The sequence below is a fragment of the Poecile atricapillus genome, chromosome 4 (genome assembly GCF_030490865.1).
Source record: "Poecile atricapillus isolate bPoeAtr1 chromosome 4, bPoeAtr1.hap1, whole genome shotgun sequence".
Taxonomy (NCBI): domain Eukaryota; kingdom Metazoa; phylum Chordata; class Aves; order Passeriformes; family Paridae; genus Poecile; species Poecile atricapillus.
Window position 1 is genome coordinate 8557206 of NC_081252.1, and position 14879 is coordinate 8572084.

Here is a 14879-nt window from a genome sequence, read left to right on the forward strand (position 1 = left end):
TTGGTGGAAACAGCGGCAGTGAATGGAGCGGGGTGGCTGCCCCCACACCGAGCACACAGAGCGCGTCTGTTCGGGGGATTCCCGGCGGCTTTGAGCGCGGGGTGCTCTGCCCGCAGCGCTGGTCACCTGCTGGGAGCTCCCATTGAATGAGGTTACATTCTAATTGGATTTTCCGAAGGCAGTGCATTAGCATTTTCCATGATCTCACCCTTATTAGCCAAATCGCTAATCAGGAGGAGCGCGGTTATATTGTGCGCTGGTTACATTATCTGCTGCCGCAGCGTCTGCAAGCCAGCTCCAAATTCAGGCGGAGATAAAAACTCCTCTCTCTCTCTCTAGCAGAGGCTCGGGAATCTATTATGGAGCTAAGGTTGCAGTCAAATTCTAATTTTCAATAGTTCACCAAAAAAACAACAACTCTCCAGAGGCTGACTCACTCAGCGCTTCGCTCCTGCTCTTCCTGAGTTCGTAGTTTAAGTCAGGAATGTCAGTGCTTTCATCCCTGTTGGCAGAAGCAGCATCGCTCCATCATGTAAAAGCAGAAGAGTCCTTTCCCATGGGCTGTTCCCCATTGAGTTCAGAATCAAATACTGGACATGTTTAATCCCCTGAGGTTATTATTTCTATGCACAGGCCTTTGTATATTGAAAGGAATGGAAATACCTGTTCTGAAGCAGAAATGACACATTCAGGCAGTCCTGTAGCCCATGACTCTGCCTTTGCACAGCTCAAAAAACTGTTTGTGTCAGAACTTAAATACTCCTGAGGTACCCAGGAAAGCAGGCAGGACGTCTCACGTCCTGCAAAAATCTGTTTCTTCTTTCAGGTGGGGTCCCAGCAGGGTTGGATACCTGTTTCTCAACAGGAGCCTCCTTAAAAGCCTGAAGGGAAGAGACAATCTTGCACACAGATTATCAAGTAATGCTTGCTGGACACTCATCCACCAAAATTTTGTGAAAAAATTAATTGTCTAAATACAATTTCACTTAAAAAGCCAGGTTTTATTCTTGGTTAGAGGTTACATGACGATTCGGATTCATTACATGAATAATTTGGAAATATAAAGCCATATTCACTGAGAAGTTAAGCCCATTCAATATTTCTACTAAAATTCTTGCAATACAAGTAAGGACACACAGAAAACCACCCCTTGTGATTATCTTTTACATGTAATTCTAGAGCCAAAACAAAAGGAGATCTGACCTGGACTCAAAATGGGGAAGTGGGCACCTTCTCCCTGGCCTGGCATTGGTGGTACCCTGATTACAATTACACAGAGGGGTTTAAACAGTGAAGCAGATTTCCCTTTTACCAGCCAAGAAGGAGAGGACAGAATTCAAGGTGCTCTTATCAACCAATCATTCCCTGGAATCAAATAAAAACCCTCATAATTCCCAAACAACAACGACAACAAACACACCACTATTGGGCTTGTAAGCTCTTGAATTCAAACCAGATGTGACAGTCTGAATCCCCAGCAAGAACTGCATCTCTTCTCATCAGGCTTTTAAAGAGATTCTCACAAGGCAGCACAAACAGCATCTTCAGAACAAAGGGCAGTAACGCTTCCCAGCAGAGTTTAACTGGATCCTGAGGATCACCAGCCTGTATGAGCTGCTTTTCTATTGTCCTCACAGGGATTTTACCAGCCATAAATCACATGCACTGAAGAGATAAGGAGCTAGGGGCGAAATAAAACCCAGAAGAAAACAGAATAATGAAGCTGCAAGAGTCCCTCGCAGCCTTTGGTTCACACTTCTCCAGGCCGGAGGCTGTCAGCGATGGGATCTCTTCTCCTGGGAGGAATCTGCAAAAGCAAAACCAATGGGAATTATTGTGACATTGAGAAATACAACTCACTTAGGAGTCATTTTCCTCTATTTTGTAACACTTTCACACCCACACCCCCTAAAAGCCAACCCTGTACTTCATTACAAGACTGTAATCAAACCAACACAAGTGGCAGTAGGAGCGAAGAAGCAAAAGAGAGTGGGGATATCACAGAGTGCTCCAGGAGTCTCTGTCTCAGCTTTCCTCTCATCCTGCTGGTTGATAGACAGCAAACAGTAGGGTCTAATGGATTAAAGTCCCTCTGTAAAATCTTTCCAGACTTCTAAAAAGATCAGCTGGCATTCAGTAGTGCTCAGAGTTGTACATTGGCACTAGGTGCACCCAAGAGAGGAGCTAAATCTGACAGAGGGATAATTAGGTGGTAGGACCCATGGCAAAGCAGGTGTCTGTGGTCCAAAAATGTGTTTGATAGCAAGTCACTCTAGCCAGGAAAATAAAACAAAATTGAAAAAAGGTTTTGGAAATGCTCTAAACACATCTCTAGTATCACAAGCACAAGTGCACTTAGTATTTCACTTGAAGAGAAACACTAGGAATGATGAACCCTGATCTGTTGGCTCACAGAAATAAAATGAACAAATCCTGCAGCTGTTTAAATCACATATCCTGTTCCTCTTCCCATGAGACTTTTCTGCCTGGTACTCTGAAGATCACTGTTCTGTGATCTTCAGCTCAAGCTGACTTTTAAAAACATTTTAACTTCACGTGTTCTGGAGTTAGGAATCAGAAGTGTGCTAATGGCCTTTCTGTGGTAGCAGAAATCAAGTCGTATCAATAAAAAATGCTGGAAATAATCACATTTTCATTCCCAATGGGGATGGCAAGCTGCTAATTAAATCTGTCTTGACTACTTGGAAGCACTGATAATTTCTCATGTAATGTATGCACTGAGGACAGGCTAATACCAAAAATGTTAAGGGTCTGGGATTTTTTCCAGGAAAATTAAGATGTCAATTAATTGACTTTTTTTTTCCCCCCGTCTGGTTTTTATTGAAGACCTCCACAAATCTATTTTTTTCAGGTTTTCATATTTTCCCCTCTCTCCCTACAGATGTCATTATTTTCAGTGGCAAACCCCACACTTCTCCCTCCTCTTCTTCCAATTAGCTGTAATTATAACAACATTAGCGGCAAATTAGGTGCCTCGAGGGCAAAAATCTGGGAAGCAGCAGAGTGTGGAAAGGAAGAGGAGATGAGATTATAATGGAAGTAAGCAGGAACATCCATGTGCTCATCTGGGCACCCACAGGGCTTTGCAGGTTGAGCTCTGCTTTCCCTGAGCATGCCAAGATGAGGAAGTGACCAGCTGCTCCCACAAGCCTCCAGAGCTACTCCTGGAGAGGGAAGCAAAAGACTCCATTTGGGCTTCTCCCTGTGCCTGGCATCTCTGGGTCCAACATGAAAACATCCAGTTCAGGCTGGAGAAACCCACTGGTTGTATCTGATGTTCTGAATGGGTAATTGGGGTCCTTAAATGTATCTGCTAGGAATCTTTCTGCCAAGGAAAGAAAGGCAGTAGGATTAATTGTGGAAGTGAAAAAGGCAGGACATGCCAGCAGTTGCAGCATGCAAAAGGGTTCTTGCTCTGAGTAGGCTTTTGAGCAATAAACCTTTTTTCCAGAGAATTTTGCATGAAAAATTTGGGTCCAGGGAAAATCTCCAAGATCAAGCTCTTTTTTACAACTGTCTTTTCAATTTTGCACAGTGGGATAATGAAGGAAGTCAACACTGCTTGCCAAATAAAGTGACATTAAGTACATTTGCTGGAAATCTTTTTGCCTTGCTTCTCAAAAATGAAAAAAAAAAACCTAATCAACCATAACAACCAAACAGAACCACATAACCAAGAACAAAAAGGTCAGACATCAGGAGTGTGGCAGAGCACAGACATAGGAGCTAAAGTTCCACCTAAGGCAGCACTGCTGGTCCAACAAGGCATGGCTGGGAGAATTTAAGCACAATTTAGGACTAAGACTTCCTGCACAGCAAGGTACCTGGGGAGGGATCAGTCCAGTGGTGGGAAAGAAGAGTTATTCTCTTGGAAATCTATTGCCAGTGGAGTAAGGAAATATCATCTGTCTTAATCTCTGTCTTGTATCACTTACATTTCCACTTTGCTTCTCCTTCTTTATTGGTTCTTTAAAGGAAACACCTTTGCTTTTTTGGAAGACAAGCTAAACTCTGCTATGAGTTACCAGAGGTTCTAAGCAGTTTTCTGAGGGTGGGAGTTTTTATTTCCTCTCATTTTGCCTACCCTATTCCCCCCATCCTTTCCCACCTTCTAACTAATTTATTGCCAGTTTATTAGAAAAAATCCAAAAGTGCCAGATCCAAACCATCACACAGCTACCAGAGCTCAGTGCTGGACACAACATTCCTTAAGTGACCCTCTTCCAACTACCACAACGCATCTCTGGGGAAAATAACAGTCTGGAGAGCAAACTTTAGAAAATGGCACCTAATCATGTTCATCAAATGTCTGTAGCAAAGGATTGGGCTTTTCCTTAATTTAAATTAATTCTTCAGAGATAATCCTATATTTAGAGATGCCAGAAAAAAATGTTTCTTAAACTAAATAGAAGGACAAACTGGCCTTAACAAAGGCAACAATCCTTTGAGACAGCCTCCTCTTACCATGGGAGCAGATGAGGAAAGTGGTGCCAGTCAGAAGAAAAGTACAGATATGGTTACAGGAGAAACAGAAAACATGAGATTACAGCTGGTTACAGAAGCACCTACAGAATCCAAGTGAAGTTCCAGAGTATCTGGGTCCAAACACCTTCCTCCCTCATAAGAGTGGAAGGAAAACACAATGAAGGTGCATCTATTCAAAACTACAGCAAAAATTAGTAGTTACTGCTTAGTGACCTTTGAAGTCCCAATCACATTATGAGACTCTCACAGATTTCAGATATCTCTAAACCAGGCATTTTAATGGAATATTGTCTAAAATATCCATTTTCTCAATTAATTTCACTTGTGTTTCATAATTACTACTTAAGAAAAAATGCCCAGTGTCAAAGGAAAATTTGTTAAGGGAAATTTCAAGGTTTTCTCCAGAAACATCAATCTACTGAAACGACATTCCTAAAGGAAACTGTTTCATGCCTAAAAGTTGCTGCACTGCTGATTTGTTTCCTATAATGAAGACCTAGCTCAGCAGAGAGAAGATTTATTGGTCCATTCATAATCTACTGAGAAAATGAAGGATGAGAACTGAGAATCAGGAATGCTGCTGCACATGCTGGCTCATTTAGACCCACCAGTGCAATTAGCACTTGGACAAAATGGAGCAAAGAAATGGGAACATCAAGAACTCTTGCTCATCACATATTCTTGGAGCTTCTATCTTGGAAACTCTTCTCAAAATACTTACAGGCAGATTTAATATAGACAATTATATATAATACATAAAGCCAGGCTAGTGACTCAATATTTTGACCTCTGTGTGATCAATGGATAAATTATCAAAATCATCTGTTTTAGCCACCAGGATAAAAAGAATAAGAGCCCAGAGAAGGTGTTAAAGCAGACCTCCTACACAGCACCATGATGGGACTATTAAGAAATCCTCTTTAAAGCAAAAAGGGAAGGGAAAAGTCTCCAAATATGCTAATCCCTGTCCAATTGAGGAGATGTTTGAATATTCTGGGCAAGGAACAGCAATAGAAAAAGCCCAGATTTTGAAGAAGTTTTTTTTCAGGGAGTGAGAAGTCAAGTCACATAGTCAAGCACGGTAGAAAAAGAATTTTCTTTCTTCAGATCTCCAAGTGCACTTCCCTGGACTACAGCTGCAGTTGGTGGCTGGACTGGTTTCATTCCCTGTTATAAACATCCTCCCTCTATCTTCTGGTGCAGTAAATCACTTGGAGTTTGAGTGGGAGTAATGGCAAAACTAATCTCTTGTTCTGTTGTGCAGGCACAGCACTACTTTCCCTGCAACCACATCAGAACCCTCCAAAGAGCTGCCATGTAATTATGGGATGCCCATCAGCCATTTTGGGGAGCTACATTCCTGCCCTCCCCTCTCTTCTGAGCAAATGTGAACAACAGCAAATAATGGAACAGTTCCTCTGTAGCCATCTTCTTCTTCCTCCAGATGTAATAAAACAGCTTCTGGACTCAGCAGTCCCTGCAACCCCACTGGCACCATGGGATGGCAGATTTCTGCCCAGAATAGGTGGTGTGCATCTTTTGAGTGGTCTGAAAGAACCAAGAACTCAAAACACCCAGGAATGATTTCAAATACAGATAAAAATATTAATTACTCATCCCCGTTTCCAAGAAATAGTTTGTACTGACTCTTGGGCAGGTATTTAACTCTGTTCCCTTGCATGGCTCTATTTTCAGACCTGGCACCCTGAACTACCAGAACAGATCAGGAAGAGCAATGGGCATTTTGCTTTTAAGGTGAAACAACATCCTAAAGCCTGCACTTTGTTAGCAAGGACGCCTAAACCTGTCCCATGCTGGCCCCCAGTTTTGGCACATCATTAAATTCAGTCTTTGCTGGAGCAACAGAAGCTCTGAGGAGAATTCTGAGGGTATATTTTCTTTAGGACTATTACTAGGTGTTTAATGAGGCAAATGTGTGATCCCATAATGTGTAATAGAGACATTTTATGAATTGCAACAAAGCTGTAACATAGATGGTGTTACATCAGAAACCTCACCTGTGCTGCACACGCACCAACCTTGACTCTCCAAGGCAAAGCTGTCACATAAGCACTCAACAGATAGACAGAAAAGTTTACTCTACATCCCTCAAAGGCCTCCATTTGAAAAAAAAGTACATTTAATACATACTCTGTACAGCTGTTGTCTTACCATTTGCCTTGTGCTGCACATCTGGCGGAAGCTGGTCAGGAACATACCACTGATAGTCTGGCTGCACAGAACAATAAAACATTATTGCAGCAATATGGACTTCACAGGCACTTCAAACAAAAGCACAGTGACATGATAAAAACATAATTGCGCTGTGAAGCTTCTCATTAGCCATACAAAAGCTATTTTTTACTAAAAAAAATCTTATATTTAGGTTTGTTTCCACCGATCCCAGTCTTCCAGCTTGCTTCCTCTCCTGCAGCATTAGAAAAATTGGTGTAAACCTTCCTAGATCCCACAAATCACAACGAAACCTTGAGAGAACCAAAGCAGATTGTGAAAGGGCTAAGGAATAAAGGGCAGCAGAAGATACCAGCAGGCATCTCCCTCTACCAAAGAACCCCAGAGAAACCTGGCCCACCTGACAGGTGAAACTGCTCCAGTTTGAATGCATCTGTAACAGCTGTAAAATGCTCCAGTGTGACAGGAATTAACCATAGAATCAAGTTCTTTCCCCTCCTCCCTTTCCTCACAGGTTAGCACTGCTGTTACTACAACATTAGCTATTATCAAATAACTTCCTGCAAACACCGTGGGCTAGGGAAAATTCCCATCTCTCTCGTAAGAGGAAGTACTGGGAAGGTTATGTCCATGCAGACATAGTTTTGTCCAGGGAAATCTTGGAAGAAATACTGCATCATCGTTTATACCACCCACTGTGGTAAATGAGCAGCAAATTACCACTACAGAAAACAACTCTGGGACCAACCATTTCAGCTGAAGCTCTGTTAGGCTGTCTGGAATAAGTAGTCCATGCAAGCTTGTCAAATTCTAGGTAACTGCTGCTTCAAATTAGTTACACTGGAAAAATGATTCTTGTTTTGCAGAAATTACTCTGACAAAATCATTGAGTAGTCCCAAAGGGAATCTTGCAGATTTCAATTTGCAGGGAACAAATTTCAAAGACTCCTACATAAGTTTTGCCTGAACTAAGATGGCAGGATGAAGCTGTAGACAGAGAAAACAGATTTAACTTTTATGTTTTGCTGTCATTCATGTTTATACAGCAGTAATCACTCTCATACACTGTCAGGAAAAAAAGGAGCTATTTGTATTTTAATTTACATTGTACCAGTCACAGAAATTATTAACTAACTCTGTGCATGTGGGCAAACAAAGTAGACTTTGATACAAAGCTTTAAGCACAGGTGGTTTTTCACCAATGGCTCAAATGACACTCATTTGCATTGCTTTCTTGAGTTTCTGGCAAATTTTATGTTCTCTGATCAATTCTTCCCTTTCTGTGTACCTATACCCCCCAAATTTGAATGAATTTCAGGAACAAGATGTGTCTTTCACATCAGACTGACCAAGTTTTTTCTACTAGAGTGTAAAAGGGAAAGAAAAAGTGCAAGAACTGAAAATGAACAAAAAAGCAAAAGCACAGCCTCAACATGCAGGATTACGTATCAGAACACCCATTAAATTCTAACACCTTTCTTCATTGCTAACAAATTGCTCAGGGAGGTACACAAAGCTCAGAGCAGCAACTCACACAGGCAAAGAATTGGAAAAAAAAGGGTCAGAAAGAAACTGGGAGTTACAAAGCAACCAGTCAGACTGACACCGGCGCTCCAGCAGGAATGACAAAGTTGTAAACCCAGTGATCCCTCACAGAATTAGAAACCCAGATGATGAAAGTTCAGGGAAAAGAGCCAAAATAATCTGGGCTAGTTTCCAAATTGCAGGGAAAAACATTCTGCAATACTTCCAACTTTGATAAATAGGCAGATAAGCATACTCCTGAAGCACAGAAATTACTTGTCCGACCACAGCTTTTCCACTGGCTTTCTACAGCCTGAAAGCCTTACATGCATTTTGCAACAATTCAGCTATAATTTCTCAAATAATGAGCATCTTTCCATATGTGACAGCTTTATAGCCAGAAACAGATATTGTATATTTAAAATGACATTCACCATGTTTAAATGCATTCTCACTAGATTGGAACAAGCCAGCCCACTTAGATAATCAAAAGCACTTCAAAAATCTTCTTTGAAGCAGTATTTTCCTTGGAATAAATAACTCCCACTCATAGAACCTGCTCCAGTGCAAAGCTATTCTTCTTCATGCTGAGGAAGACAGGACCCTGTTGTGTTCCAGGAAAAAAGGCACATTTCCCATTGTGTTAGCCACACTCAGATAGAACTTCCACTTCTGCTGATTTGGTTTTTTATCTTATGTTGAAAGCTCAGAGCAGATCCCTACTTCTGAAGTGGGGTAATTATACAGCTAGAAAGGATGTCATGAATGTGTGTCATGGAAATAAATTAACCTAAGAAATCAGCAAGACTCCAATCAAACAACCTTATTTTTTTAATTAACAAACAAATGCAAAAGAATCCTGTTTTTCTTCTTAGTGCCGTTACAGATAAAGAGTATTTGCCAAAGTAAATTCGATCTTGGTCTGGACTAAACAACATGCTAGGAAAGCACAGATTCAGTTGCTGCTGAGGAAGGCAGGGTGATGGCATCTGTGGTCACCATGCTGTGAGAAAATCAGTGTCCTTGTCACACAGCTGATGTGACAAGCGCTTACCGAGCGCTGCTGCTGCTGCTTCTGTGCTCTGTGAGGCACTGGATGCACCTGAGGATCTGGGTAGTGAAGAACCATCCCACAACCCCCATAACTGACACATGGAGGAAGGAAGAGTGGAGCTGGATAATTGGGCCTCTCAGGCTGTACTGGGAGGTCTTTTGTCTGTCAAGAAAATAAGAGCAAGAAGAAATGCATTAGCAGTGGAATACAACCAACAGAACATTCAGGTACAAGTGGGCTGCAATGCTGCTTGTTCAGATCCTTCAGACACTAAAAAAATTATTAAAGACAGCTGAATTGTGCCACACCAGAGTCCTGATGCCTTTTATGTGAGGGAAATATTGGTTTCAAGATATGACAAGCACATTTCTGTGTGTCTTTTATATTCCAAAACAATTCTGTATTTTCATTACACACAGTAGCTTTCAATAGATTGAAGCAGAACTACACAGACAGTTGCTTGCATGACAAGATAAGTAAATAATTTTGGTATAGGACCAAAGTTGTTGGCCTCAGATTTGGGTCTGCCTTTCCTTAGGCCCTCTGCATTCCAGTAGAGTCAACAGGAATTTGCCTACGGACAGAGCAAGGAGGGGCAAAAGATGATTAATATTCTGTGACTTTGTGAGTCACAACTAAATAATTTGACTTCAGAAAACAAACCAATAAATATTTTATATGCTTGCTCTCATCTTTAAAATCCTCCACAAGCTCTGTTTAATCAAATCCTGAGGCAGGAAGAGACAAACAGGAAGATCTCCAGTGTGAACTCTTGGTGCACTGCAGGGACAGTCAAGCACAACACTGCTGAAATCGGCCAGAGCGAGGGGCACTGAGCAGTACCCAGCCTCTGACACTTCAGCAAGACCCTACCAGCACTCATGCATGGCTTGGTTGAGAAGAAGACAATCCTGAAGCTTCTGTGTCACAACAATGTTGGGGAGGACAATAAATCACCACAGAGCATTTTGGCAATCAGCCGTTCTTTTAAAGCATTGCACAATTTTGTCAAGACAGGAAACCTCGGAATTTCGTCATTCTTAAATGGGGATTGAGAAAGCTCAGAGTTTTGCATGCCATGATTTTACTATGGCATCCTACTGACACTACTTTGAAGAGATAAAAAGGATGTTGCAAGAAAAAATTATTGCAGAGGCTGCTCAGCTAATTTGTATGGAGACCATTTTTTCCTCAGTGATATTAACATCACTCTGTAATTCAATTGCAGAGGTCAGGATTAACTACAGAAGCTTGCTATTTCAAAAGTTGGTTTGATCTTACAACTCTTATATCAAGTGCCAGTGAAACAATCAAAGTCCTCTGGATTTGTTTTTGGTTGTGTCCACCCTCCCCCTCCTCCATTTTCAGATATGTCTGAAAAGTTTTTGCAATAAATACTCCCTTCATCTACTTATTTTGTAAGTCTTCTCTAATCGTTTCTCATCTTCTTACTGCATTACTTCAGAATGATTTCATCCCAGGTGGTGACCTCATATAAAATCCAATGTCAATTAATGGAAGCCAGAAAGCCTTGAGTTGTGTGGAAAGTGAGAAAAAAAAATAAAATAAAATACACATGTGCTGGCAATGGGAGCTTTCTTTTGACTCATACCTGAGAGCTGAGTTTACTCAGTTGAGATTGTAATCTCTCATTAATTTTCTGCAGTGCTTCTTTCTCCTCATTAAGCCTCTCTCGGTCAGATCTCTCCTTTCTGAAGTCTTCCTCGTATATTTGGACCTGCAATAGTCATGAATGGTGTGTGAACTTCAGCAGAGCCACTTTTGTGGTTTGGTTGCTTTCTAAACACTGCTCAAGCAGAAGGGTGAATTCCAAGGGGACCCCTGCTCCATACAGTCCTCCAAATAAAAGTTCCCCTGGACTTTTCTTGTGACCAATACAAAGTGACAAGCAATGGCCATTGTCCAGTGGCACACATCAATTGAAACAGTTCCCAGTACCAGTTTTTGTACAACCTTGCAATTCAAAAAGCTGACTGGCAAATACCAGTTTCAAATATTATAAACGAGATAGAAAATACTAGTATCGATCTTTTTAAGGGATTAGCAGTAGCAGGACAAACATTTTATCAACATTTTTCCAGTTTTCTCTTCAGTTATGGGCACTTTAACTCCCTCCTGTATCTCAGGTGCAAGGAGTTAGAGAAGAACCTCCCCACCCCAGTGTAGAGGCAGACGGGAGTATAATGCACACAATTCCAAATGGAATGGAATGTACACAATTCCCAGTGGAAATGCAGATGTTTGACCCTGTTCCTAGAAAATAAGCTGCCTTGCAAATGCTGAAGGATGCAGTGGCTTGTTCCTTTTTTATGTGGTCAGGAACAACAGAGCTTCATCCCATTAAAAAATATCTGACCACCCCAGGCATAGGCAGCGAGCGCACAGATTCGGAAACAAAACACAAACCCAGAAATTATTTGGTGTTAAGATGACTGCCTTAATGTTTCAGCTAATGGGCAGGCATCCACCTGGTGAGAAGCTGGAGGCTGGTGGCACTTCTGCTGACAAATAACAGCAAAGGCATGTTTGGGTGGGAACTGCCACCAGAACTTTCAGAAGCTCTTTCATGTCCTCTTGGTTGCTCACTAAAGCCTGCTGACAGTCCCTTCCCAAAAAACTTGCTTGCTGTGGCTCATGCCCTGCCCATTGGACAGATCCAGTTTTCTTTTTGCTGGAAGCAGTGCTATGACTTCACAGAATGCTAGAAAAATGTCAATATCTCAGGGGAAGAAAAAGGTTAACACAGGGCTCTATAAATTCTTTTCCTGACCCTCCAAAGCAGAGACAAAGCTGTCCCTTGCAGAAATCCCTGCATTCCTTGTCCATCCACACACTTGTCCTCACTACAGGCTCATTTTTTCTCTCCCAATTCCATTTTTGCTGTCCCATCTCCCTCTCCCCAGCTGTACAATCTGCTGGAGCTGCAAGGGAACATATTTGGCACAGTTTTGCCATTTATTCTGTTGCCCTGAGAAAGAGAGGACACCTCCCAAGGAATGAATGCCTTCATCTCTGCTGCTGTGGCCAGGGATGGGCTGATGAGAGCCAAGCTCCCATGGGACTCTGCCAGTTCACTCTTTGTCCCAAGAGTCCCTCTCCTCCATCCAGTTAGAGCCTTCTGCTCCATTTCATGTAGAAGGAAGTCTGGACTCACTGTACAGATTTATACAACTAGAAAAACACATTCATAAAATGGATACCCCATGAGAATTTTGGAAAAAAATCGGTTTACTCTATTTTATTGTGTAGAATGAAATAACTCATTACTGTACAATCAAGTGCAGGATTTTGTTCTCCAGCATGTGGCAAGCATTACATTAGAGAGCAAAATCTGGCTCTGCTGTCAAACGTGACAGAAACAAGTATTTTATTCCCATTGAATAAAATTCCCATTCTGATCACATCCATTTGTGTGTCAATAACATTAACCCTGACACTATCCAGGACAACAGACCTGAAGTGTTAAAATTATCTGAAAACTATATTGCTTTTAAACAGATTCTTATGGAAAGAAATACAGAGCATAAAGCACTTGAGTTGCCCAGAACAAAGATGAAAAAATAAATAAGTACAAGTCTATAGTCCTTGGGATGCAGGTTATGGATGCAAATGGTTTGCCTCATACTCAGAAAAACTGCAGTGCCAATGCTCTAGTTTTCCAAGACCAGGATCTTTGGATAATTCTCTACACTGGCAACTTCTAAGATAAAAGGAGCAGAAAACACAACCAGTAATTAATGAAATTTAGCATTCCCTCTGGATGACATTCATCCCCTAACAGAGAGCTGGCAGAACACCTCCAGGAGTCAGGAGAGCCATTCTGCTGCTTTGAGTCCTCCACAAGTCCTTGGTTCAGTCCTTTGCCAGGACTCAGTTTCACTTTGTGGACACCGCTGTGATGACAGCATCTGAGGAAACATCATTCCAAAGGGCTGTGGCTAAACTGACTCTTCCTTTCAAAAGCTCTACACAGCAAGTCTACCAAGCACAATCCCTGGGAGAGAAGGCAAAGAATGCTGTGTGAAATCCACCCAGGCTCACTTGAGCTGTTCTTACCTGCTGTTTAAGAACTTCAAGTTGGGTTCTCATCTCCTCAGTGCTGTTCCTGTCACCCTTCCCTGGAGGAGTCCCAACAGCAGGCGGGTGCTGCTTTTTCAATGCCTCCAGAAGGGCCTGCAACATCAAACAGCAGAATTACTAAATTCACTACATGAACAAGAAAAAAGATTCTTTAAAATTATTAGAAAGAGGTTTCCCCTTCACTTGTGCTTGCCTCAATTACATACATTGGATAACAAACCCACTTTATTACAGCAAAGCCTGACTGAAATATTTTTTTGCACTAAAAGTAGAGATTTCTTCACATGGAACAAAGTAAACCTTCCTGAGAGGAAGTTGTGTAGTCTCGATAGCTTGTCACTAGAGGGAGTTACGAATACACACAACATTGGTACCACTCTTAACCCTGTTTTGTACTGAAATTCTGCCACAGTTCTTTGCTGATTTTGTTTATTTGTAACAGTACTACACAGCTCTTCCTCGGACTGGAATAAAAATTACTCCTACATCTCTCTGTCTATAACCACACACTGTAATTCTCTCTTATTTTCTTTACTCAAGCACAAATACCATTCAGTATTTTTCAAATTCTCTCACATAAGATATGATCCCTAACTTCAGCCCTTTTTGAAGTTGAATTCACGCTGGTGATCCTCAGCTCTCCCTTGCTGCCCACACTCCAAGTGGGAAGGATGGAAGGTATTTGGAGGAGGAAGAGGCAAAGGGGGAAGAAGTGGCCAAGCAGGAGAACCAGTATCCAAAGTAATCCAAGGATTGGGATTAATTATCCAAGGCCCAGTGAAAACCAAGCACTTTCCATGGAAGGCACAGAAAAGGAAAGCTTTTTATCTGATGAGGGAAAGCTTTTTGTCTGTCCCTAAGAACTGTGCAGAAGTGAGACTGGTGTAAGAGTGGCAAAGCTTGTGTTCCATACCTATACATAAAGAAGGTTGAACTTAAACTGGGAGGGTGAAAATACAGTTACCCTGATTACTGATTAACACTTTTTCTGCCCCTTTGAACCCCCCTTTAATACTTTTTTGAGGAGGTTCTACAACTCAGAATTATGAAGGGGAAAAAAAAAAAAGAAAAATCCAGAAAATTCCATCTCCAAAAGGTTAGCGATAAGGTGAAGATTATTTTTAAACTGCATTTGGAAACAATACTGAGAGACCCTGCTTTATCCGTTCACATAAAAAGAAGAAAAAGTTGTTTGATTTCAGAGAATTTGTCATAACTTGGAGTGGCTGAACCTGAAATAGCAGGGGACTAAAGTTAAAAGGGCACAGAGGGTCCCTTCCTGTCTCATGTGTATTCATGACATAAGATTTGAAGGATGTAAATACAGAGAAAAATCAGTAAATTACTGTTGGGAAAGTGTATATGAAATTGATGCTTCATTTAAAAGAATGGTCTGTCTTATTATAGCCACATCATAAGACAGTAAAATAAAACATTGAAATAAGTTGTTTTTGTTTAACAAACAAGGCCTTGAATTAAAGTTAGACAGGACCTTTGAGCA

The 14879-nt window shown here is 41.4% G+C and overlaps 1 protein-coding gene across 5 annotated transcripts in view; it reads right to left on the reverse strand.

Moving 5' to 3' along the window:
• Positions 1-1004: 1004 nt before the first annotated feature.
• The window catches only part of TNIP3 (TNFAIP3 interacting protein 3), a 48995-nt gene continuing 35120 nt past the window's right edge, over positions 1005-14879 (reverse strand). For all 5 annotated transcript variants that reach the window (XM_058838777.1, XM_058838776.1, XM_058838778.1 and 2 more), the window contains 5 exons: positions 13355-13471; positions 10890-11015; positions 9278-9439; positions 6679-6739; positions 1005-1807 (listed from right to left, as the gene is read on the reverse strand). In XM_058838777.1, the coding sequence (XP_058694760.1) occupies positions 1776-1807; positions 6679-6739; positions 9278-9439; positions 10890-11015; positions 13355-13471 (498 nt within the window). In that variant the 3' untranslated portion in view covers positions 1005-1775. The remainder of the gene's footprint in view (positions 1808-6678; positions 6740-9277; positions 9440-10889; positions 11016-13354; positions 13472-14879) is intronic.